Here is a 23,922-nt window from a genome sequence, read left to right on the forward strand (position 1 = left end):
AAAAAAAGAAAACAATAAAAGCAACAGCCCACGCATGAGCAACTAAACAAAACGTAAGCACGTGGTTTAGTGTTTATCACGTGATTTACTGTAGTCAGGCTAATATGGTATTTCCCTTAATTTTTTAAAAAGTTTGAACTCTTCGTCGGTCTCGCTTAGGGAGGCCTAATTGTATATACGTTTGTGTATTGCTCAGGGTTCTATCAAACTAGAAAGCGTAACGTTTTTTTGTAGAGAAGAATTTATTGGCGGGTGTGAATTTCTTTTTTTAGAATACATTTTCTCGTTATTTAGTGGAGTCCTTCCTAATTAATCATATTTATCTGTTTGTGTAATTCTATTGCTGTACAGCCCCTTAATTTAGTTGGTGACTTTTCTTAGAACTGTTACTAAATATTTGGCATTATCGAAGACAAGAAATAAGTAGTATACTTGCTTTTTGTTCAAAAGTGTGCCTATATTAATTCATAACCTTTCATTTTGCTTCTTGATAACATTATATTTTTGGTGCTGTTTGAAGAGGTGTACATTTTTTTATAATTTACTACTAGTTATAATTATTTATGCTTTGGCTAAATATAAAAAGACATTAACTTACATATATGCTGTTATTTACTAACTATTTTGCTAGGATTCGCTCACGAAGAATTGTCGTTGATCTTTTTAACACTTTGTGGAAGAGTAATTTATATAGCTGTCTAGGGAAAGGGAAATTTTCCTTTACAGTATTAATTATATTTTTCTTTTATATATATATAGCGAGACAAGTTAATAGAAATTAAATATTCTATTACCTTTATAAACGCTCTTAAATGTGGTTTTATATAGATAACCGCTTTATTGTAAGTTGCTAGGCCTTAAGTTTTTGGCTTGAGTTTAACTTAGTCGAGTTTTAAAGAGTTACTATTCGCGCTTTTAGCAGTTGAGCTCTCCTCTTAAATTTGGTTAGAGTAATTACTTCTCTTGAGCTTATTTTTTTTCTAAAGACTAAATAATTGTATGTTTTTACCACTGAGGATAATAAAAGATTTATAATCAGTTATTTACAAATATTATTGGAAAAAATATTTAATTTATTTTAGGAACAGTTGATACCTACATTATCATAGTGAGGCTGAAGGTTTTTTTTTTTTAATAAAAAAACGACGTTGTCTTGCCATAATGTTGCAAGTGATATTTGCGAGAGCGTTGAAAGCCGGCTGTTAGGTTAATTACTGATTAAAGATGGCGGGAAGGGCACCTTCAGTTCGGCCAGCTGCTCGGCACCTGCAGTGAAGTTGCCTTATTGAAGGCTTGCTCGAGTGTGCGTGCAAAGTCACCTTTTTTGAAGACCGCCTCGCGTACAAGCTCATCCTCAAGAAGAAAGCCAACTTCGAACTGGCAAAATGCCATTTCGTATTTCATACCAGAAGGTAGTTTTTCTGCTTTTACAATAGTAAGGAAATAGTTGAGTAAAGTTTAAGAATTATGCACCCCACCTGCAAGGCTGAGCGCTTCCTCGAGATTCCTTTTGGCCTTCTTTGCATTCCCCAGCACCCAGTCAACCTGCCCTTTTCGCATTAGCGCTCTTTGAAATTAGTAGTAAAAATATTTTATTTGAGTAAATGGAAAAGTGTAGATTTTTTTGCACCCACCGAGGCGCGCAAACAGGGAACGCTTTGGCCATGTGACTTAAGGCATTGTAGAGCCTCAGTAATAATCCTTTAATATCGACGCTGCATTTACTCGTCAGCGCTTCGCATCTGCCGTAAAAATAACTGCTGGTGAAAAATAAAAGCGAATTCGGGAGGGTGCCTTACTGAGGAGCTAGCCAGAGAGCCAAGCATATTACGATCAGCTCGCAGTACATAAGGTACAAGTGGAAGTGCACTTCCAGCAACTCCATATGCAATATATCATGAACTACTTCTACTGTTCGTGCAAAGTCCTATAGGCAAGCGCACTAAATAAGTGTCATGTACGGTTTGTAGAAAGGTCTACTGATGAGCGAAAGTAAGCGCAGGCAAGCAACCCCATTGTTTCGAGGTGAAGAGAAGTATGAAAGGTGAGGTTTTCTTCTGATTCGAATATCCTGGAAGCCTCCATCAGCCACTGTAAAGCGGCACTGTACTCAGTTCGTCCCAAATGAGCGCGAGCCTGCACTAAGTGACCAGTGATACTAGTGACCACGTCGTCATATTTCACTCCTCCACATGCAAAGGTGAGGTTCATTATAGAGAACAATTGTGAACGGGACGGTACCGCACTCTAGAAGCCTCTTTCCCGCCTCGAGAGATTCACCAAAGTCACCGGCCCAGAGTGAGCACATTGACAGAAGCTGTGTGGCCTCGCACCTAAAGAGCGATAATTTTGCATTATTGGGTATTTGTGCGCAGAGCCGACCACCAGTATTGTCTGCACCATTTTGTCCACTCAAATGCTCGGGAGTACATTTCCAAGACACTCTTAAAGTCAGTAGGCGAGGGGATACCGTTTAAGGCGTCTTTCAAAGTGGCGTAGAACAAAACGTTTGCAAATGTGAGTGCATGTGGCACCTTATGCGAGTTATACTCTGAGTATTATTTTTAGTGTGAGAAACGAGAAATTACGCAAGAAACAAGCTCCTGCGCCCTTTTAAGTTGTTTATCTGCCGTTGTTTCGTCCCCACTTACCTTCGATGAAAGGCTCAACAATACGTGGATTCGGGCGAGTTCTGCTTTGCTGTCAAGTACCGTTGAGAGGCTCAATGCTGCGGGAGTAAATGTGAGAGAGAGAAACGGCTAAATGGCTACGGGCCCTCCTGCATCACCTTGATGAACGCAATTAACCATTTTGCTCTTGTCTCCAACGGCATAAAAGATAACAGAAAGATTTTCGTAGCAGCGTACGGCTTCCAAGCAGAGAGCGTCGTCCCCTTTTGCTGGTAAACACCGTTTAGTATTAAAAATTTAATCGATATAGCCTATGAACTGACTAACTGGACGACTTCCAGCGAAACACGTCCTTTATACTCGAACCCGTCTTCATTCTGGGCAGCGGCTGTCCGAGGTACTTCAGGGCACTCTCAAAATAAAAGTACGCCTTCTTGTATTGACCTAAAAGGAGCTAAAGTCTAGGAGCCTGAGACCTGAAAAATGGCTTGGCACGCACCCAAACGATAGAAGCACTCTGCTAAACCATTTAGTAACTGCGCATAAAAGCCGCTTTGATTGGCAGATTGAACGTTTTTAAAGTTTTTAAAGGCCTACTGGTCACAAATAAGCATTAGCATTTACTGGTAAAACGACTGTAGGCTTTTTAACTTACGGTTATATAAAAATTTGCAGCTTTTTTTAAGGAGTACTGCGCGAGTGCTTCATCGGCGGCAAGCTTGTAATGGAGGGAAGAGTTTGAGAGGTCCCCGGCGCACTCGTAGTGATAACCTATAGGGCACGTATTATATAAAGACCCAGAAGATAAAGGTAGTAGGAAGAGCCTCCCAAGCGACTAAAAAGATACTGAACGAGTAAACACGCTCTACAACTTCGTGTGCTTGGGAAACGCGTCGTTTGTTAAGCGTATAAAAACCTAGCAAGTGGTCGTACGGTTTGGAATCGTCGTTAAATTCTTTGTACCACTCAGCCACGCTCACGTGTAAGAGTCGCCTCTACAAATAAGTGTACACTGAAAAAAAAACTTCTGGAGTTAAACAAAACACCAAACCTGCTCGAAGAGGAGCAGGTTGTAACAGCAATCCCGTACGGCCGTTTGTGTAAACTGAAAGGTCGGCTCCTTCTCATACGGGATCGGCTCTATAAAGTTCATCGCTTGCAATGCTTCGATGCTCTGCGCTAAGGAGCCTTTGTCCTCCGGCACCGGATAGATCATGGTCAGGAGACGGAACTCAAACTGCATTCCCACCACTGACGCAACTTTTAAAACAAACTGATCCTTGGAAGAGAGGCGGCCTATCCGGCTGGTAATAAGGTTCTCCAGAGTATCAGGAAGAGCGATATCTACTTAAGAGAAAGACGTTAACGGCCTTTTCTTGGTGGTCCGCATTGCTGAAGATGACCTTCAACGTTCTTCAGCTTCTTGGAAAACTCGCATTCGCCGTGGGGAAGCACCTTCACGGCATTGCTTTCCAAAAGAGAGGTCGCCAGGAGAACTGTGAAGTACGGGTTTCCGGACGACCTCTCGTGGATGAGTGCCACCACCGCGTTAGGAATACTTTTAGCCTGAAGGACTTGAAGAATAATCTGCAGGGACAGTACAAGTTTGCTAGCTAGTGAGTAGCCCGTTGTAGCACTCACTTCTCTAGTGCTTTCAGAGGTCAGCGGAGAAAGTCTCAAGTGAAAGACTTCGGAAGTTTCTATAAGCGATTTGGTTTCGCTCGGGATGGTCGACTATAAAGACAGAAGTCGTAACCGCACAGGCCAGTAAGTAGTCCATCATGTTTTTTACCGTCAGGCCACGTGATATAATAATGACCAGTGATATAAAAACTTTTGAAAGAAGAGTTAAAACTTCGTAAGACCACCGGTCAACCAAGTCCCCGTCATCAATAAATACTACGAACTTTTGAGCGTCTGATACTTCTACAACGTTTTACAGAGAAGTATTGTTAATGAGCCAGTAATCAAGCGGGCATTACACCCGCCTCCGGATTAGCACGTGGTATGAGCGGCTTATAGATAAGAAGTACTCACCTTTTGCGATGAGCTTTGTGAAGAGCGATACGGTCTCCGCTGAAACACACGTAACAATTATCGAATTGGCTAGGAAATTACTTGTGTACAAAGGAGGTACCCAATTTGGCATTAGGCTCTAAGCCCGGCCGCGTGTCGGGAAAGCTCAGCATGAAAGACTGCAACAAATAAGAATGGCGGGTTGGACGGAGTGTAAAAGATGAGGCGTGTGCTAAAAAAGACGTCATTTAGAAGCGGAGCAGCATCCACGCTGTTGATTTTGCTGAGCGACTCCAGTACGGCCGCCCTCAGTTCTTCTGTACTCTGATGGCGGTTATACTAAATACCTAATCGGAGCTAAAAAAATTTCCAACGCACATTCTCTGCTACGGGTTTTGCAAACTTGAATATTCTCTCAAGAGTAAAGCGTCGCCAGGCGTGCAAGGGGGTCATGCTATTGGCGCTGTCCCCCTTTATGTTGGCGATGGTGCAGCCCTGATTTGCTGAAGGGGTATGTAACCAAAGAGAATTACCAGGTTTTCGTTCAGCCCACTCACCGATCCGTTCGCGAACGTGCGAAAGAAAGAGCGACTTTCCGATACCCTCCTCTCCTTCCACGAAAACTATTTTTTTTCCCTGTGGAAGTGCACGGACTGTGAGAGAGCACACCGCCCTTTTTATAAGGAGGGCAACCGAAAGGCCGTCCTCTATAAACTTTAACAAGAGATCGCACTCCTCTTCCCTCCCCACAATGGCCGCCTCCTCTCGATTGTCCTTAGCATGCGCGCATCCAAATGAGCAGCAAAAGCAAAGACAGACAAGGGTCAGACGTACGCCAAGCGACGGACACACAAGTACATCGCCGGATGCCTCCAGCGAAGCTTTGAAGATCGGAATGAGAGTAGATTTGCCTTTAACTCGGATCGAGTTGAGAGAGCTGCAGGGCGTATAATGCCGGCCGTTAGAGATAAAAAGGTCGGATAGAGGAGTACAGGAATTTTAGAAGTGTCCCGGGATACGCATTGGCCGCCTGAAAGGTGTAGTTGTCGCAAATTACAAACTTATTGGCCACTACCATAAGCCTGGCGGCAAGGTTGACGGTATCGCCAACCATCGCAAACTCGTGGCGGATGGAGCCTGAATATAAAAAACATTGGCAGGAAAGGGAGGAGCACCAATGGCAGATAGCCTACTCCCCACGGCGCCCAAGAAAACCTTCCCAGTGGTCACACCAATCGAAGAGTTGACATTTATATTTTTAAGTCTGGAAATGATATTTATGCCGGCTTTAAGCGCGCGCACGGGATCATCTTCGTGCTGGAAAAAAGCAGCCACTAGCACGCTTCCTTTGTCGTCGATGATGAACTACGCTCAAAAATAGGTGGTTGACAAATCTCATTGGTCGACAGTCACGTGGCTGCGTACCTGTCTTATAATCCCGCTGTAGTCGTATATAGCCGACTGCATGTGCGTAAAGGAATGCTGGAGTTTGTCCGTCTCCTCGTCTCTACCGGTAAAAGTCAAGTTGGTCAGTTGGACAAACATCACAGTGACTCGGCGGAGCTCAGCCATCCAATCGCTTAACCCGATGTCGATTCGTTTCCTCTAAGGCCAGTATTATGAGCAAAGGAGCGCCTGAAAAGAAGCGAAGTGTACGATTGTTTCTGGTATGTACGAGCGCAGCGACGCTTGAATGGACAAATCAGGGTCCACAGGAGGATTTGCCGGCGGCTTGAACTTAATAGAAATTTCTTCCAACAGCCAGAGAGCGGGCTCGCCGTTAATCATTCTTCCTATTGGCGTTCATTAAGAATTGAATATCATTGGTAAATCAAAATTCGCAAAGGGTACCTTTGCAGTGCTCGGACACCAGCCCCCACGTCCTCCCTGCATATGGAACGAGCCAACGTAAGACTACTAATATGAAATAAGAGATGAACTTTCGTGCCTGTGAGGACGACGTCTCCGCTCTTCGCGGCGGCCTCAGCATGCGCAATCTCCAACATGGGCTGTCCACCAATTAGGTACTCCCAGCGCATCCGGACCCCTCCCAAGTGGAGGCCTGAAACCGTTCGTGCCAATCACAAGAGGTAGAAGACTAAGTGGAGAGAAGCCTTTCCTGTGACGGCGCCAGACGCAACTCCAATGTGCAACGTAAGCGTAACTGAGTCCGCTGAGTACTTTGCAGTGTGCGTTTGCATATCCAGGCCGCACTGGGTGGCACACATGGCTGTCAACCATGCCGGACCGTTGTACCACAAGGCCAAGAGAGCATCGCCTGGGGCGAGGAGGAGATGGTTTTACCGGGCGGAGGTAACTAGTTAGCCAATCAGCTCACCAGCATATTTGATGACGTCCCCGCCGTTCTTGTGAATGATTTCAACGAGCTTACCAAAATAAGCGTTGAGGTGCTTGCAGAGAATCTAATAGACGATGCGAAAAAAAATTCAAATGAACGAAAATAAGTCAATATTATGAAGCAACACGAGTACCTCCGCACCTTCGGCTTCGCCTTTCTTGGCTAGACGCTCCGCTAACGTGGTGAACCCGCTGAGAGAGGAAAGAGAAAGGGCCAAATCGTGATTTAACATACATAAAAAATCAAAGAGTACTGGGAGGGACAACCTGATATCGGCAAACAGAACGGCGCTGTTGGGTAGCCTTTCGGACTCTGGCTCGACCAGCACGGTGGGGTCCTAGCGACGTAGAACAGAGACAGCAAGCAGAACGAAGAGATTCAAAAGCTTAACTGCAAGGAACCTCTTAATAACAATCATTGGCACAAAGCTCATCAGCGATTCTAACTTCGCTCTCTCCACTATTTGGGAAGAAAAGTAACAGGGCAAGTACAAAACACAAGAAATAAAAGAGACGGCCCACCAGCCAACACCTCCTTGGCATCGTCATTGTCGATGTCCGACATCGGCTCCTCGTAAGAGCCCGGAAGGCTCGAAAAATATTTGTGCAGGCGCGTCAATACATCGAGCCATATCAGTTTTACTTGCTTAGACTAAAGGAAACATAACTGGTCTACGCGCACGTGGTAAAGAGAAGGAAATAGAAACCAACCGGTGCGAGCAAATAGAGCGGCTCTTTTGAGAACGAGCGTTCAATAAAAAACACGCAGTCCGTCTTGGACTTCTGTATTTCCATTTCCAGCAAGCACGGGTGAAGCTTGCCCTGGTAAATAGATAAGAGGTTCTGTGCCGGCCTGCCGGAAGGTGGTAGGCAAAGGGTCCTACCTTCACCAGCCCGTCGAAGATACCCGTAATCGAGAACATGCTCAAAAAGCTAAGAAAAGAGCCACGTGAGAAAACGCATGAGCGCTACATTGAAAGCGTAACCCCATGAGATTTTCTCTGCTCGTCTGCTCAGTATTGTACCACTTCACTTGATGGGCAAGGGCGAGAAAATGCCGACTTTTCCAGCCGTTGGCTGTTTTTCTCTTAAGCCATCCGGAAAAGGGTCGAGGCGCGGTGATCTGCGTTCAACAAGGGGAGTTGCTTTATGCGCTTCCTATATAAACAGTGCTACCTCTTTTGGGGCCGATCCCTCCTCAGTATCGCTCTTCAAAAAGCCAAAACAAGCCCAGCTTAGCACATCGTACCTGTAAGAAAAAAAGTGAAAACCCTTTTGTAAGGTTGGTAAACATGATATTGATCGAAGAGATCCAGTTTTACAAAATCTGAGTTACAAACAAAAATTATTGCACACTTGCAATTTTAAAAAAGGTGATAACGTAACCAATAGTTTTTAAGAACTTAACACCTTTGAACGCATTTCAAAAAATTTTAATTTTTTTTAACTACCAATGTCGCGCGTCATCAATTTCGTTGCTCGGCATCCCTAAATACACTTCAGAAGTTCTCCCGCTAGAGTCTACTAGGCTTACGACGATTCCTACGTTTTCCTCCGTTGAGTCGATTTCAAAAGAATATCGTATTCTTTGCAGAGTTGAAAGTAACCAAAAACCTTTACGATTGGTGTCTCTTTAAGAGATTTACAAATAGATTTCAGATTAAAAGATAAAAGTTATATTCAGTAGCTCTACCCTTTTTCTTTAAACCAACAAAGACGATCACCTTGTAGTGCAAACCACTTCAATTTTCCTTTAACTTGCAAATAACCAGAAATAGGATACTAAGGCAAACATGTTACTAATACGTAAATGCTATATATACCGTTGCACATTTTAAAAGACTCTAAAGGATTAACAGTAATAAAATATTAAGACAGTGTTCTTACGTTTTTAAAGGTGGTAATATCCCATTCTTCTCCAGTTTGTTTAGTGAAAATAAGAGTAATGAGAAAAAAAATCTAACAAAAATTGGAAAACTTGTTTTTTATAAATATAGTAAAAACTGTGGAATTTATCCAATTATCAATTTAGCACTGCGCACAAATTAAAAAAAATAGCCAAGTTATACCTTCAGGATTGAAACTACCTAGAGTGTAAAAGTTAGATGCCCTACTGAGTTTTACATCCCTTCGAAGAGATGAAACACGGTTGGGTACGTACATCTCACTAGCTGGTATTTTTATTAGTTAACAAATAACGGATAGCTTAACTAATTTCACAGGAAAATATATACGAAAACTTTTCATAAGTAACGTAAATAAAAGTATATATATTTACAAAACCAAAAAGTAGCGCTACAAAAGAGATGAATTAATACAAAAACTTCCAAGCCAACGCCGCCTTAAGTTAAGCGGCCAAAAATTATCTTTACGGGCTTATCGCTTTGTAGCAATTATAAATCGCTTTGTGTAAAGTAAGCTGTTTAATAGGCAATTTTAATTCCACTTGGATACATTAAAGTAGTACATTGGTAGTTTTTAAATTAAGTTAATGAGATCGGTCACTTTTAAAAAGTTACACTCGTCTGATGGAGCTTTGATACATCTCAGTTAACAAAGTTATAATTTTTAAAAAAAGTTTAAACTCCTTTTTGCCATAGTTTGAAGTTCTTTCGCTTCTTTAGTCGTACTTACTACGAATTTTTACTATTAGGTTTAGTAAAGTTTTTTACAAGCAGTGACATTTCAAAAGACGCTTGTGCTTTCTACCGCGTAATTACTGAATTCATCTCATTGGCTTAAAAGCTCTAAAATACAAAAACCTGAATGCGATATATAATAGTTTTTAAAAAGGAATTATTTCTTATACAGATTAACTTAAGCCAATATAACATTTATACTGGTCGGGTTTGTTTTTTAAATAATCCATCCTTTCAATACAGAATTGATTCAAGAAAATTTTTTGTACTACAAAATAACGCTTTCTTGTAAGGAGATTTTGGTTATTTTACTTTTGATGTTGAACTCATTGTCATAGCGTATATATACAATTCTTACTATCTGATTATTAATGACTATTTACGCTTTAAAAAAGAAATTCTTTTAAGTTGTAAAGTCTTCAAAGGAAGTTTGGGTTTTATGGATAATATACAAAAATAGGCATTAAACAATTATTCGTTAATTATAAACTAATCACAAAGTTTATTGGTTGGATTGTTGATAGGGTACTGCGTTTACTAACTTCTAAGATTGAAAAAGGGGGTTTTATAAACCGCACTTCTTCTCCCTCACCCGGTTTTCCTCACCTAATTTTCTTTTTAAAAGTTTGTTTTTTAACTTTAAAGTAATATTATTTTTCTTACCACTTTAATTTTAGATATATATCTCAATTTTGATCAATTTATAGTGATTATCTTGTTAAATTTCAAAAATAACTTTTCATTAAGCTAACATAAGAACGGTAATTTACAATAGCTTAATTTATAAATGTTTATTATTTGTAAACTAAGATTAAAAATGTATAATTTTAATTAATATTACAATTTGGCTAAATTTTGCGATTAACATAGTTCTTAAAAAAAACGTCAAATATCTGAAAATTTTAAAATAGTAAATAACAGTTTTATTTATAATAACAGAGTGTAAAAGTTGTGACTTTAGCTGTATTGATGCAGTAAATGCTTATTAAATTAGGACTAATTACTTTTCCTCTTAATAAGTTTGTTTTTACGAACCTTTAATAACTCCAATATCAAAAACTACAGTAGTTTGTATAAACAGTTACTTTTTAATCTATTGTAGGCTCAGTGGTATGGAATCTCTTGAAAATTTTAAAAAAAAACTTCTACAAAGAAAGGAAAAGTTAAAAGAAGTTGAAGAGAAGAGAGATAAATTAAAGGTCGAATGTTTAGATTTGCAAGCTTTATGTGAAAAACTGACTTCTAAGAATACTGAATATGGTTTCAATTTTGTTTATAACCATTATTTGCTAAAAGCAAGCAGCAAACACTCTTTTTTTTAATTATAGAGGAACAAATATCTCTGCTCAGAGACGACTTGGACAAATGTCACGATGAGCAAATAGAATTAAAAAGTAAATTTGAACGACTCGAAAAGGAATTAGAAAGCCTCAACTATAAAAGGTTCTCCTAACACCTATCCATGTTTGGTTTTACTCTGCTCTTCTAAGTAAACGCACCAAATTCGCGAGCGGAATAAGTAAATAAAGAAAATTTGAATTTTTTTATTTTTGAGCATAGGTAGATTTATTTTAAAAAAGTATCTAAGAATACCCCCTTTTTTTTTTACTGGGTTTAATTAACTTTCTTAGCATAATAAATCTTTCCAATTTTTAAAAATTAAGCAGAAACATCCTTTCTTTACTAAACAAAATTATTTATTAACTGTTTAACAGTGGAAAGACGGTACAATCCAAGACCACGCCGCTAAAAAAGTCAATTGAAAAGATCAACGAAGAAATTGAAAAGTTAGCCGAAAAAGCAGAACAGCGCGCCGCAGAAAAAGCAGGGCTTGAACATGAGCGGGATATTTTGGAAGCGCAATACTCAGAACTTAAGGAGAGCTCTAAAGTTTCGGGTTTTTTTCTATGCAATAACCCCTTTCCTTGATAAAACTTTTAACACACGGCATGATGGCCACAGGCGCCAGTCATACCGACGTGCAGTTCGAAGCAGAAGTGAGAAAAACGAAAGCTCTGAAGCAGCGACTGGGCAATCTGGAAAGCGAACTGGCGCAGTGGAAGGAAAAAACTAGCGGCCTCCAGAAGGAGCTGGACGAAATAGAGCAGCTTATAAGTTAATGATTCTTTGATAGCAACAATTGGCGTAGCCCACACCTCGCTAATTAAAATTATAAGTGATACCAGTTGTTTTTATTGTAAAGTAATAGTTTTGTTTGGTTAAGATCCTTCTAAGATCAGGGCGGCATCGCCTCTTGTTCAATATAAAAACTAAAAGCTAAGCAATTTCAGAAGTGCGCATCACCAGATTTCCCCTCTAGATTCATTCTTAAGAAACATTAAATCTCCTGAAAATGCGCAGAGTCAAAAAAGGGAAAGACAGAAGAGCACTCTATCTCACACCTTCCTGTACTTGAAAGGCTTCATAAAACGCCGGTATATTTCTCAGCGTTTGCGTGGCCCGCACTTTAGAGGGTGGATGCTCGTCGGTTCGCAGTTGCTACAGGGGAATAGTTAGGTTTAAGGGAAAAAATGATTTAAAAAGTACATGAAGCAGGTAAGCTTCTCGAGTCTTTTCCCGAGACAGTTGGCACCAGGAAATAAAAAAGCGTTGCGAAGGAGTGAAGTTGTCGATGATCTGCACAAGAAATTAAGGAAACCTAGAAAAGAAGCCGCACGAAGGTTACTTTGTTGGCCTCTGGATGCCGCTGAAGAGCCTTCTGCATAGCGTGGTACGCGCACTTGACACCACCAATGTCGGCTATATTCTCACCTACAGAGACACTTGGTCAGGCTACGGGAGGCGGAGGCAGGATAATCGATTTGCTTACCTAGCGTGAGATTGCCGTCCACGTAGTGGTCACCAATGACCCTCAAAGACGAATACTGCTCTATAATTGGTCGCAACCGCTCGTTATACCTTTTCATATCACTTTAGATATAAGTGAGCCAAACATAAAGCGTAACGGTGCCACTTTTGGATGTCGTTTGGTGACCACCAATTGGCCAAGTTCCCGTAAGCATCCACATCTTTGCCCTGGTCGTCGTACCCGTGCGTGCCTGAAAAATGAGATTGCATAAGCCCAAGAAGGAGCCAAGAAGCGTTGGGGATAACATTCGTGGCTAATAATGGCCCCAATGGCGCCGTAGTTAACGCAAAGATCTTTTTCGGGGCCAAAAGAATAGCCTTGCAGAATGCCTGCTGGAAGGACTACAGACACGCTTATCAAGGGAGTGTTATTGGTTAATAATGCATTGCTAACCAATCACGTTAGAAAAGGGGTGGTAGTAGGCATTGACCGTCTGCGGGGCCACAAGCCATCGATCCCTACTAGTGGGCTTGCCAACATAACGGAGATCCCTGCGACAAAGTACGTGAGACGCCAGTGTCTCACTAATAAAGGCAAAGGAGTACCCACCACTTCAAGTTGAACTCAAACAGCTGGCGGACGATGGACACAAAGTTGTCCTCCTTTGACGGCATAAAAGCCCTGTAGTCTGTATACTTATTAGGATAGCCAACTTTTAGTTGCAGGTTCTTCAGCTTCTCTAAAGCCTTTCAATACAAGCTTTAAAAAAAAAGATCTACACTAGAACGGTAAAAAGCAACGTGGAACTTAGTACTCTCCTCCATCCATTCCACTTTACCGATGATATCTCTCAACGAAACAATAATGGTTTCAGCTAAATCTTTTATAATACAAATAAGGCGTCGCTCCGCTGGGAAATTCACACAAAAGCGTACCAAGCACGTAGTCTCTGGAAGAAGGCGGGAAGTAGCGGTCGCAGTAGAGTTTTCCGAGAAGATCGCCTGCTTGGTAGTTAAGGAGTCTTATCAACCAGACCCAGCGGTCCACGGGACGCGGTTGGCCCTGAAAAAACTGTTGAGGCTCCCCCCAAAACGGCAGGGATAATGGTGGCTTTACTTGTAAAGTCTGCCCGAAAAAACGGAAATGAGCATCTACGAATCCGCTGGAAAGAAAGGGCGCGAAGGTGAGGAGAGTTTGCCCTACAAAGAAATAATCGGATAGTCACATGGCTTGCAGGAGCAAAGAGGCGGGCTCGCAGCGTATACACTTAGCATAGTGTTTCAGTAACGCCAGACGGTCCGGATCGCTGGAGAAAAGGCCGACCACAAATTCGAGGTAGCTGGAACAGTAAAAATAAGCCGAGCGAATAGCAAAGGCACCTACTGGGTGGTACGTTGGATTGAAGACACAAATGGTGCTCAGTGCGTTGACATCGAGGCAGTCCTCTCCAACAATTTCAAAGTATTCCTGCCATAACCAACTCGAGGGGAGCTCCTCGAGTGTTCTCAAGTTAGTCATTCTAAGAAAAAATATAAAATTTTTTAGGCTGTACATGACTTTATTATGTAGATAACCCTTTTAAATCCCTCCCTTCAATACTCGACTTAGCAGCTTTGGCAATTTCGGTTTCGAGCGCCATAATCTCTAGAGAAATTGTATGAGCATTTTCTAGCCCTGCGTAATAAAAACTTTAATGTCTTTTAAAATAACGTATAAAAAAGATTCTACGCACCTGCCATAGTTAAGATTTCGGTTATAAAACTGAGATAAGCGCTCCGCAGTTCTTCCTGGTATATAAATGAAGTTACTTGCAAGATAGGCAAGACACAAATAAGGATAAGCTAGAAATAACTTCTTAAAAAAAAAATTTTATCACTGCTTCGTCAAACGGAAGAATAGAAAAGCAACCTTGTCGGCATCAAAATAGTATTCTTTACTCGGTAATCCAAAAACAGCTTCATAAATCCAAAGGATGGTTCTCTGGCTGTTCTCCGGATGAGCCTCACTCGCAATGTCAAAAAGAATATTAACACCGTACCTAAAAAAATAAAACGAATTTAAAATTTCCAAAATGTTAAAAAAAGTATGCCGAAATAAAAAATCCCTACTTGTGGCTTTTGGCGACAAACTTCACAAAGTCTGAAAGAGAAGAAATTTTATCAATTTCTTCAAATAAGTCGTTTAAAGGCGTTATTCCAACCTCTTCGATTTTTTCCAAGTCCATTGCAGAGGACCATAATAACGCAAGTTTTCCTTATAAAATTAAAAAAAATAAAACACCTTATAACTAAAACTATTACAAGCTCCGACTATAGCAGTAATAAGGAAAGCAAGGAAGTATTACCAGCATCAGTAGAAGTATTAGTATCTTCAATAGTGAGATCGGTAATTATACTTAGCAGTTGGTAAAAAGTGACATTCTGCAAAATTGATATAAAATCCTGAGACAATACCATATATTTTACTTTTAACCTATAATAATACGCTAATATTAAAGAAAGATATTACCAAACGAAAGTCAGTTTCCGGGATTTCATCTTTCCAGTTGCCATTGCAGAACTGACTAAAAAGGTGTTAGTACCAATTTAAATTAAAAAAAACTAATAAAATAAAATTCCATTCAGATTAGCATGGCTACATAAATATCAAGGAAAATTAAAACATTCTCTCAAAATTCTATTTAAAGAATCAAGATTTGGTTATCATCCTACGAATGTACAGCGGTCATGTAGAAGTTATTGTACTTACTTGGGCTACAAAACACAGAAGTTCGATAATAAAAACTCACTAGAAATCGTCTTGAGGCCGGACCGAATAGTCCATAGAATCGAGGTCTAAGCCACTTGCGGAGGTACTTTTATTCAGAGATTCAGAATCGATGTTTAACGTATGATTTATAAAGCTCCAACATGGAACAGCTAATCCTACTAACCCAATTAAAACTATAACAAAGAAATATTAATTTTGATTAAAACATTTCTGTATACATAATTTAACCAATTTTATTAGGAGTAGACATTATAAAAGCCATTAGGACTCAGCAAGTTTAATATTTTATATTATCAGTAGCAGTTGCTGAGAGAATATTTATATAATTTTTAACTATAAATTTACAATAATGACTTCAAAGAATAGAGGATATTCTAAACAGGCAAGAATTTTTAGTAAATAAATAACATCATAACACCTTTGGCGGTAGAATTAATTGTTTACTTTTTTTTTTGTTACAACTTTTCTGGCTGCAACTTATTTTAATAAAATTAAACATTTTGTTAGTGGTGAAGAAGAAAAATTATTTAGTTGGAGCTTTAAAATCTTTAACGAAAGTTTTATATCGTAAGCTTTAGTGACTCAATACTAAACAAATCAGTGATCGCTTCTTAACCAAAACTAACCGAAATATATCTCCTCTTTATAACAATACAAATTATAAGGTTAATTAAACTTCGACTTGAGCAAGTGACCGTTAACTAATATATTTAACAGTTGAAAATAACCTCGTATAACCCTAAGCTGGCATTATTAGATCACTGGTTGCTCTTTAAAAGATCATAAATTTTACATATTCATTAATTCCAATCTTTGATCTAAATAAATGCTTTTAACTAATAATTTATGTCCTCACTTCGTAAGTTTAAAGTTTACTACTACAACTTAAACTTTTTTTGCTTTAAATATTGTAGATATTACATTGACTACGCCTACTTTCATTTAGACGTCAGTTTATACGAACACTGACGCTATTTTCAGTTATATGGGAATGCTTATATTTTTTTTGTAACCCTTATCTCTTGCTTAGAAAGTTTAGTAAATTATTTTAAGAGTTGCTAATAAACTACTACCATTCTAACAGCCATAGAATCGTAAAAAACTTTTAACGTAATTAAAAAATTTTGCAGAAGAAATTATGAATAGTAAGGTAAAAATTATATAATTAACTAATAATATCATATTAGATGATCTCAGTTGTATGAGTTTAAACTTTTTATAAATTATTTAATATATATGAATAACCAACTTATAGGTATTAACTTTAGCTAACTGTGCAGTATCATGTAATGAATGTTGTTTAGTGTTTCGTATGACTAAGAGGTTACACTTAATTAAATTAGCAATAATTTAATTACTTTGAAGTTCTCTAAACCAAGATAATTTTTATCAGATTCACCCTGCACTCAATAAGCCACTTTGGTTAAAACTTTTATGCTGTTACGGGAATAAATTGGATCTTTAGTTAGAATCATTTTAGAGGACATATGTGTCTCGACAGAACACAAAATACTATATATTGATATATACAAGTTTTTCTTTCGACCATCTGGGACGCTTCGCTCTTTAAGGTTTTCAAGCTTAAGTTTTAAAAATTTAACTATTAAGACGTTTATTTTCACATTCTAGGCTAAATAATAAAAGTGCTACCGGCTCTTTTACACCTGAAATCCTACCACAATTAAGAGAAGAGCTCTAAAACCAAACTCTCTTTCCTATAATAAAACATCTTGGGACTCTAGATTTAATAATCCATTAAGAAGAGTTCTTTTTGAAGTGGTGGGAAAGTGGTGGGAAATCAAACGAAATAGCTATAAGCGTGTGACTAAATTATTTACCAAATAAATACTGGGTATATGTTCTAGCTTGTGCATAAACTCGGTTTTACATGAACTTACTTTACAACTGCTACAATTCAGTATTTCCTGACAAAAAAGATAATTAAAACGCAAAAACACAGATACAAAAAAAGGTAATTTTTTAGTGGAGAGCTATTTTACATTATGCAATTTTTTTAGTCGAAACAATGCAAATACGATCATAAAATTTTTGGGCAATTTTAAGCACCCTATCTACACAACAGGGGCTACAAGGGCAAACTACGTGCAGTTTATAGCACTATGTGTTACGGCTGTTGTATCCAGTAAGCAGTCTAAGAGTTTATTCAAGAAGTTAAAAACAACTGAATTTCTCTTACAATTAATTAAATAAAAATGTGTCCCAAACTAACGTTAGGTCAGACAAGAGTATGTCAGGATAAGCAAATAAACTAAAATTTATTAAAAATAATAAACAATAATCAACTCAAACAGCTGGGTTAAAACGTTTTAGTGACCACATATTGTATGGATATCAAAGTAAAATTATTTTCTATAAATAAACTTAAGCTTGACTGTCTTTATAGCTTCATTCATTATTGACCTAGTATACGAAAAAAAATGAAGCTTCTTAACAAACACAGTATTGGTTTTGTAGTCTAGAGAAAACTAAAATTTATTTTTTATTAAAAAGCAAAAGTAATTTGAATAAGAACGTAAAAAAAAGTGTATTAAATTTAGCACAACCTAAAACTAACTATATTAACTGGTTTGAATATTATTTTCCGCTAAGTTAACCCTTTTGTCCACACTTAGAAACTATATTGTGGTTAAAAGCATCAACGCGCAGGCGTTGAAAAGTTTAGTAATTTTCCTAGTTTATTTAGGCCTTGTCTAGAGATCACAAGGCTACCCTGATCAGATGTTTTTTCTCAGTAAATGCGCAGTTGGCCCTGTGATGGAGCTGGAAGAGGCTTTACGGTAAGATTCTAGCAAGAACAAGGAAGAAAGCCAAATTTAGTATTCTTCTGAAGTTTTATTCTAATAAATGTTCCATTGCTGTTTTGGTCACTTTATTTTACTTGCTTGTAAAAGTTATTTCAACAGTTATGGTATATTATATATATATTACATTAAGCAAGGTGGACTAAAGAGCCCAAAATATGAAATTAAAGAGTCTGTACTAAAGACAGTTTTAATACAATTCTTCCTGATTTAGCTATTAAAATGAAAGGTGTTTACGTATTGCAACCAAATGGTTTTTGTGGAAACCTTTTTTCTTTACTAAGAGGAGGTATTTGTCTTTTGAATAGTGCTGGCTATAATATATACTCGAATAAACGTAAACTCACTTTAATGACCATGAAATATATAAAAAATTGTTTAACGTCCAAAACGATTGCTATAGTGGCCCCTTTTAAATAACGTGAAACTTAATAAGAATCGCTTCGGTGAGCTTGAGAGCGGAGTTGACCCCGCATGCGGTGCATTAAGCGCATGCTTTTGTGGTTGAGCTAATTCCAGATGTTAACAAGAGTAAAGTAACATAGGTACTATTGAATAGTCCTATATAAAGTAGTAAAGTCTAACTTTAACTTTGTTATAAGTAATATAGGCCATTATTATTATATACTCTATGGGAAATATATAAAAATTTTACTATCCTCTAAATATTTTATACACGTGAGCCCCATCACCGTTTGGAAATATTAACTTCTAAAATTTAAAAATGGAAGTACACCGCTGTAGATTTGTGGATTATTATCCTTCTACAATAAACTGTTTGGCTCTTAACACAGATTGCACAATACTTGCTGTTGCTCGGTAAGAAAAAGATTTTAAATTAAAGTATAAATTTTATTGGTATACTTAATTTTTAGGGCTAACGGACATATAGAATTATGGACTGTAGATTGCGATTATTATTTTGAAAAAGTTGTTTTTATATATTTTATCTTTACTCCTTTCTCTTTAACAGTATTATTTTTTAAAAAGGCGTTGTTTGGGCTTTCTAGGGCCTCGGTAGAAACGTTATCTTGGGCTCCTAATAATCGTTTATTCTCAGCCGGTTCTCACGGAAAAATTACTGAATGGGATATCGATACTTGCTTAGCTAAGGGCCATTACGATTCTTATGGAGGAGCTGTAAACCTTTTTTTTATATCTTAGTTACTGTTATTAAAGAATTGTTGCTGTTATTGTTTAGCTAAATTGTTTAAGGTTTTGTCAATAGTTATCGATCCCGAAGGAACGCTTTTGATTTCTGGCTGTGAGGATGGGCATTGTAAAATGTATAGCATTGAGACCGAGGTTATTTTATTTGTTTCAGAATTTATTTTCATTTTAATGGTTGTTTTGAATTTAATTTACCATTTTAAAGCTTGATTATATGCGGTCTTTCGACAAAGTAAAAGGAAAAGTTACTGTTGTCTGCTGTATTTTTAATAAAAATATTGCATATGCTGGAAGCTCGGAAGGTCGTATAACAAAGTTTGACATAAGCACTGGACGTACGTTTATTATATATACTAAGTTAATAGCGGAATTTACTAATTTTGAGGGATCCTCTAATTTTAAGAGGCAATTCAGCGTATTACTCTAGACTCTCCTGGAGGTCGCCGGTGTATTGTATGGGATTTGGCTGTTCTCAATGATCTTACAATGGTCAGCGGTGACTCTCTGGGGAGAATACAATTTTGGGACGGCCAATTTGGTACTTTGCTGCAATCTTCTCAGACGCACGAAGCGGATATAACTGCTTTAGCTACCAATATAGTGTGTGCGTTTATAGTTTTTCTTGTACACTTTTACTTATAGTTTTCCGCAGGAAAAGACAGTGATTTACTGTTCCGGTGTTGATACTAATATTGTTGAACTGAGTTTATTAAAAGGGACAGAAGAGAACAGCAGCGCAAAATGGACCAAAACTGATCAAATTCGAGCGCACACTCATGACGTCAGAGCGCTCGTTTACTACAAAAAGACGCTGCTATCTGGAGGAGTGGACACGTGCCTTATTACCTACAGCTGGTAGGGCTTAACTTTTTTAAATTAATTTATAATTAACCACGTGCTAGCCCGGGCCTTAGCAAAGTACGTTGGCGTCGTATCCCACCTTTTCCGCACCAATCGCCGTTATGCTTAGCAAAAACGGCCAGGATTCTTTTGTACCAATTCTCCGGAGGACTTCGATTTTGGGCTCTTGGAAAAAGTTTTGCTTGATTTTATATTTTAAAAGGTTTATTAAATTTCTTTACGGAAATCTGTAGCAGCACTATCAGAAAATCCACTAACATCGATTCCAAGTGGTACGCAGCTCTCATTAGAGTCGAATTTGTGTTTGTTGTTAGAGTTTTCACCAAAGGTGTATATGCATTATTGCTTATTTGAATTAATTTTTTTAATTTTTAAAATTTTAAAGACAGTCTCTTCCATTGTTTGCTCTGCGATTACTTCCAACGCTGAATTTGTTTCTTATTCGGATGTTCAGGCTACTAAGCTCTTTCGTGCTCATGTAGAATTTTTTTTAAATTATTTTTTATTTAATTAGTTAATTGTTATTGATCTATTTTATATAGAGTAGCGGCCAGTTCTTTTCTCTTAGTAAAATTTCTAAGCATTGTTTACGTAAATTTGGCTCTTCGAAACTTTTGTTTTCCACTGATGGCGCTCGTCTTTTTTCTGTTTCTTTCTACGGTTGCTTCACTATTTAATGTTAGAAATTTTTGTTTCAAGTTGATGTAATTTATATTATGAGCAGGAGAGATAACTGTTATGAGCTTGACTACTCTTAAGGCAGAGCACGTCTTTCGAAAAAGTAGTTGGACGGTAACAGTTAGCGACTTTTTTAATTAAATTTTTATTAATTGTATTTACTGCGGTAGCATATTTCTCATCTCGCATTGAGCTCCGCTGGAAAGTACATGGCTGTTTGTGATGCATTAAATGAAGTGGAGATCTTTGAACTTTCTACTTTTAAAGTATTTTCTAGACGTCTTATCTTTTTGCTTGCTTCATGTTATTTTCTGGTATTAAAAAAAAAGAGTCGAGGAAAATTACCGAAAACCGAAGCAAAGATCTGCGCTTTGGAGTTCAGGCCGAACAGTAGCGAACTTGTGGCGGTCTGCACTTGCAATCGCGTGTACATTTTTAGTGCCGACGAGGTTTGTGGTGCATTTTTTTTCTCTTTTTACGTTTATTATAAGCTTTTTTATAGCTTATGTTAACGTTATGGTCACGTGCTAATTCTGAGCGCTTTCCGCCTGATTATCTTCGAAAAAATCAAAAAACGGTTTTTTAAAATTTGCTAGTTCGCTTTTATTAAAGAATTATAGTAACTTTGTAACTTGAATTAGATTGGAATTAAGTTTTGCGAGTCGCTTCCGCAGCAAATTTTTGTCTATGATCACTGCTCCTTTTCTCGCATTGATCTTAACTACTCCATGGAAGAATTCAATACTGTTTCTTTTGGTGCTCAGCGGCATCCCACATATGAGAAAAGAAATAAAAAGAGAAGGAAGGACGAGATTATTGATCCTTCTTTTCCCGCGGGTGCATTGAAGACTGATGCGAGCGATGCAACTTTGGGTCTTCCGTCTACTTGCCACCAGCTCAAGACGATCACCCGATTCCAACCTCTTCTGTTCTTCGATTTTATTGGACCCGGCGAAGCTGTAGCTGTCGAGAGGCCTTGGCTTGATGTAGTAGCTACTTTTCCGCCTCCATTTTTGCGTTCGAGATTTGGAACTTAAATTTATTTGGTGCGCAAGTGAATTATAATAAATAGTTGTTTTTTAATTGGGGCTTTTAAATTTTTGGTGTTATTCAAGATATTTTTTCTTGGAGCGCTTATATAAGAGTGCTGCATTCTAGTCACTACCAATAATTACTAGAATAACTTAGTTATATCGCCATAAAGGGTAGTAAGTGATTTTTAATAAAATTTATTTTATTTATAGATTGAAAATGCTATAAGGTTGCACATATGATTTATCTCCATCCCTTATAACAAATTATAGTTTTTTTTATCTTCTTAATTTAATAAATTAATGAAAAATAAAAAGTTTTTGAAAAATAGACCTTTTTTGTAAAATTTTTTTTATAAAATAAGTTTATAAGTTAATTACTCGTTTTTTATCAAAAGCGCTGTGATCACCTTGTAAGCAAAGAATTTTTTTTGGTACATTAAAGAATTAAGACTGTTTCACAAGCGCGAGGCACTTCAATCTACTAATATAATAATTGCTTACAACCTTAATATTTTACAATTTTTTGATCTCTTCAAAAATTATATACTCTATGTTAATCTTTGCGAAAAACGAGGCTTATTTGTCAAAAATTATTTAATAATTATTATAGTTTGTAGTTTATGGTAGTATATTAGGCCAGAATTATAAAAGCGTATGAACCTTGGCTTGAACACTTAAGTACTTTTGATCCTCCATCTCTGAACTCTTGCCTACTTTTTAGATTTCCGTTTTTTTTCCTCTCGTAGTGTAAACTCTAATAAATTAAAAGCCCCATGATTTTTATTTGAGACCTCCACCGGCCGAAAAGTTATTAATTTTTATTATACGGAGCTTTAGCTATTAAAGACTGGAAGTCTTTTCTTTAATGAGTGTAATTAAGTAAGGTAGTCCGGACGTATTAGTAATGCTATTGCTCAGACCTTAATAAACTAAGTATCAGCGCCAACTTTGCCGTATTCCTCGAAGTTATGATAATTCCTATGTTTATAGTTTTTGCTTTACAATCTTTTTAGTCCAGGAGAAATTATTTATAAAAATGAACTGTGATCGTAGGGAAGAAGAAAACTATGCTTCACATACGCCCTTTTTCTGAGTTCTAGTGCTTGCATAGTGACATTTTATGTAGTCAAAATTGTCGGTGAAGTGTTAATATTATTTTCTAAATGTCACAATAAGTACTTTTTCTTTATGTGAAGGTGGGTGTGCCGCGGTGTCTGGAACCAGAATATATATCTCGTTTTAAAATTGCTCATATTATGATTATAAAGTTGGTAGAAAGACAAAGTATTTTAACATAATAACCCATAAATAAACTTTAGATCAGCTCGTAGAAGTGGAGATCAAAATTTTAATACTGGTAAGCTACCTTGCCTTCCCCTTAACACACTCATAATAATTCAATAGCAAAGATTGCTTTACTTTAAAATTCTTTAAAAAATAAGTTGACTTTTATCTTAAGGCTATGTGGATTTAAAGCTTGATTTACAAAGTACTACAGTGTTTGATAATTTATAAAACTACCTACTACAACTTCAAAATTTAAGGCACATAATAATATTGAAGTGTATCGACGTAAACGTCTTTAAACATAAGAAAATAATTTTTTTAATAGTTCAGTAATTACTTTTAAGAATAAGGGCCGATAATTTGGAAAGCTACATTTTAAAAATTTTGAAGAAAAGATTCAAAAAATAAATTTGTTAAAACTACCTTATTTTTCTATTGAGAGAACAGCTTAAACCCTTGGAGTTAAGGAGCTAATATATAAGACTAGCAACTATAATATAAAAATGTTGCTAAAATGTATTACGCAGAACATACCATTATTTCCCCGAATAAAAGCGTCTCCATATTTTTTTTTTAATTGCCCGTTCTCAAATTCCTCGACATTTTCTAAAGCAATGTTCATACACCCATCAAGTGCAGCCAAGACGCCTTCATAGAAAAAATTATATAAATTCAATAGACTTCAACGAAAAAAACCTTTAAAATCTACTCCTGAGTTTAGTTTAACGAGCACTGGTTTGCCAGCGATATTTTTTAAAAAGTCACCAGGGCTAAGAACTGTAGACATGACAAAAAGTACTAAGCTATAAAACTAGGACTTTTCTGCACCTCCTCTTTTCCGCTAGGAAT

General features: G+C 37.5%; 5 protein-coding genes and 1 long non-coding RNA gene across 9 annotated transcripts; 2 read left to right on the forward strand and 4 right to left on the reverse strand.

Annotated features, from left to right (window-relative positions):
• Positions 1 to 1,091: 1,091 nt before the first annotated feature.
• Positions 1,092 to 6,704, reverse strand: LOC135145951 (adenylate cyclase type 10-like). 3 transcript variants are annotated; one of them, XM_064078080.1, is made up of 32 exons: positions 6,595 to 6,704; positions 6,498 to 6,533; positions 6,303 to 6,439; positions 6,072 to 6,251; positions 5,840 to 6,011; positions 5,722 to 5,783; positions 5,639 to 5,676; positions 5,481 to 5,583; positions 5,340 to 5,420; positions 5,204 to 5,282; positions 5,025 to 5,149; positions 4,890 to 4,970; positions 4,768 to 4,825; positions 4,668 to 4,706; positions 4,423 to 4,556; positions 4,272 to 4,364; positions 4,034 to 4,217; positions 3,682 to 3,974; positions 3,547 to 3,625; positions 3,286 to 3,401; positions 3,130 to 3,223; positions 2,958 to 3,074; positions 2,789 to 2,899; positions 2,589 to 2,728; positions 2,401 to 2,534; positions 2,242 to 2,333; positions 1,981 to 2,186; positions 1,800 to 1,927; positions 1,635 to 1,742; positions 1,479 to 1,567; positions 1,320 to 1,424; positions 1,092 to 1,266 (listed from the first exon to the last, which is right to left on the reverse strand). In XM_064078080.1, the coding sequence occupies exons 1-32, from the start codon at positions 6,683 to 6,685 to the stop codon at positions 1,208 to 1,210; spliced, it is 3,564 nt and encodes a 1,187-aa protein (XP_063934150.1). In that variant the 5' UTR covers positions 6,686 to 6,704; the 3' UTR covers positions 1,092 to 1,207. The 3 variants fall into 3 exon arrangements, with proteins under 3 accessions (XP_063934150.1, XP_063934149.1, XP_063934148.1); XM_064078079.1 differs by having other exon boundaries at positions 1,320 to 1,421; positions 5,639 to 5,783; XM_064078078.1 differs by having other exon boundaries at positions 5,639 to 5,783.
• LOC135145953 (uncharacterized) lies at positions 6,688 to 9,371 on the reverse strand. Its single transcript, XM_064078081.1, has 15 exons — positions 9,323 to 9,371; positions 9,074 to 9,175; positions 8,892 to 8,917; positions 8,698 to 8,786; positions 8,456 to 8,635; positions 8,181 to 8,253; positions 7,991 to 8,127; positions 7,889 to 7,937; positions 7,716 to 7,826; positions 7,527 to 7,656; positions 7,397 to 7,464; positions 7,272 to 7,342; positions 7,139 to 7,196; positions 6,985 to 7,069; positions 6,688 to 6,924 (listed from the first exon to the last, which is right to left on the reverse strand). Exons 2-15 carry the CDS (start codon positions 9,165 to 9,167, stop codon positions 6,728 to 6,730), a joined length of 1,368 nt encoding a protein of 455 aa, XP_063934151.1. The 5' UTR covers positions 9,168 to 9,175; positions 9,323 to 9,371; the 3' UTR covers positions 6,688 to 6,727.
• An 872-nt stretch (positions 9,372 to 10,243) lies between these two features.
• LOC135145965 (moesin/ezrin/radixin homolog 1-like) lies at positions 10,244 to 11,798 on the forward strand. Of its 2 annotated transcripts, none has more exons than XM_064078099.1 (5): positions 10,244 to 10,267; positions 10,746 to 10,903; positions 10,972 to 11,086; positions 11,359 to 11,540; positions 11,606 to 11,798. In XM_064078099.1, the coding sequence occupies exons 2-5, from the start codon at positions 10,756 to 10,758 to the stop codon at positions 11,761 to 11,763; spliced, it is 603 nt and encodes a 200-aa protein (XP_063934169.1). In that variant the 5' UTR covers positions 10,244 to 10,267; positions 10,746 to 10,755; the 3' UTR covers positions 11,764 to 11,798. The 2 variants fall into 2 exon arrangements, with proteins under 2 accessions (XP_063934169.1, XP_063934168.1); XM_064078098.1 differs by lacking the exon at positions 10,244 to 10,267 and adding an exon at positions 10,361 to 10,404.
• Positions 11,799 to 11,889: 91 nt separating this feature from the next.
• Positions 11,890 to 15,009, reverse strand: LOC135145914 (endothelin-converting enzyme homolog). The gene is made up of 20 exons (XM_064078031.1): positions 14,961 to 15,009; positions 14,797 to 14,893; positions 14,561 to 14,705; positions 14,361 to 14,490; positions 14,185 to 14,239; positions 14,027 to 14,126; positions 13,846 to 13,971; positions 13,718 to 13,791; positions 13,569 to 13,651; positions 13,388 to 13,514; positions 13,253 to 13,332; positions 13,062 to 13,198; positions 12,906 to 13,003; positions 12,758 to 12,853; positions 12,618 to 12,702; positions 12,474 to 12,562; positions 12,330 to 12,415; positions 12,191 to 12,280; positions 12,046 to 12,142; positions 11,890 to 11,990 (listed from the first exon to the last, which is right to left on the reverse strand). The coding sequence occupies exons 3-20, from the start codon at positions 14,674 to 14,676 to the stop codon at positions 11,944 to 11,946; spliced, it is 1,716 nt and encodes a 571-aa protein (XP_063934101.1). The 5' UTR covers positions 14,677 to 14,705; positions 14,797 to 14,893; positions 14,961 to 15,009; the 3' UTR covers positions 11,890 to 11,943.
• A 3,727-nt stretch (positions 15,010 to 18,736) lies between these two features.
• Positions 18,737 to 21,789, forward strand: LOC135145915 (U3 small nucleolar RNA-associated protein 4 homolog). The gene is made up of 16 exons (XM_064078032.1): positions 18,737 to 18,862; positions 18,919 to 18,973; positions 19,034 to 19,183; positions 19,259 to 19,348; positions 19,419 to 19,548; positions 19,617 to 19,813; positions 19,866 to 20,068; positions 20,116 to 20,249; positions 20,308 to 20,402; positions 20,460 to 20,552; positions 20,617 to 20,734; positions 20,799 to 20,866; positions 20,923 to 21,018; positions 21,082 to 21,201; positions 21,255 to 21,329; positions 21,394 to 21,789. Exons 1-16 carry the CDS (start codon positions 18,768 to 18,770, stop codon positions 21,787 to 21,789), a joined length of 2,115 nt encoding a protein of 704 aa, XP_063934102.1. The 5' UTR covers positions 18,737 to 18,767.
• Positions 21,790 to 23,382: 1,593 nt separating this feature from the next.
• On the reverse strand, positions 23,383 to 23,919 carry LOC135145967 (uncharacterized). Its single transcript, XR_010283628.1, has 4 exons — positions 23,770 to 23,919; positions 23,608 to 23,721; positions 23,497 to 23,556; positions 23,383 to 23,441 (listed from the first exon to the last, which is right to left on the reverse strand). It is a non-coding gene; the product is annotated as an uncharacterized LOC135145967 (long non-coding RNA).
• Positions 23,920 to 23,922: the final 3 nt, after the last annotated feature.

Source organism: Zophobas morio, unplaced genomic scaffold (assembly GCF_036711695.1).
Source record: "Zophobas morio isolate AGI-343-1 ecotype UQ-CSIRO unplaced genomic scaffold, CSIRO_AGI_Zmor_V1 ptg000203l, whole genome shotgun sequence".
NCBI classification, from domain to species: domain Eukaryota; kingdom Metazoa; phylum Arthropoda; class Insecta; order Coleoptera; family Tenebrionidae; genus Zophobas; species Zophobas morio.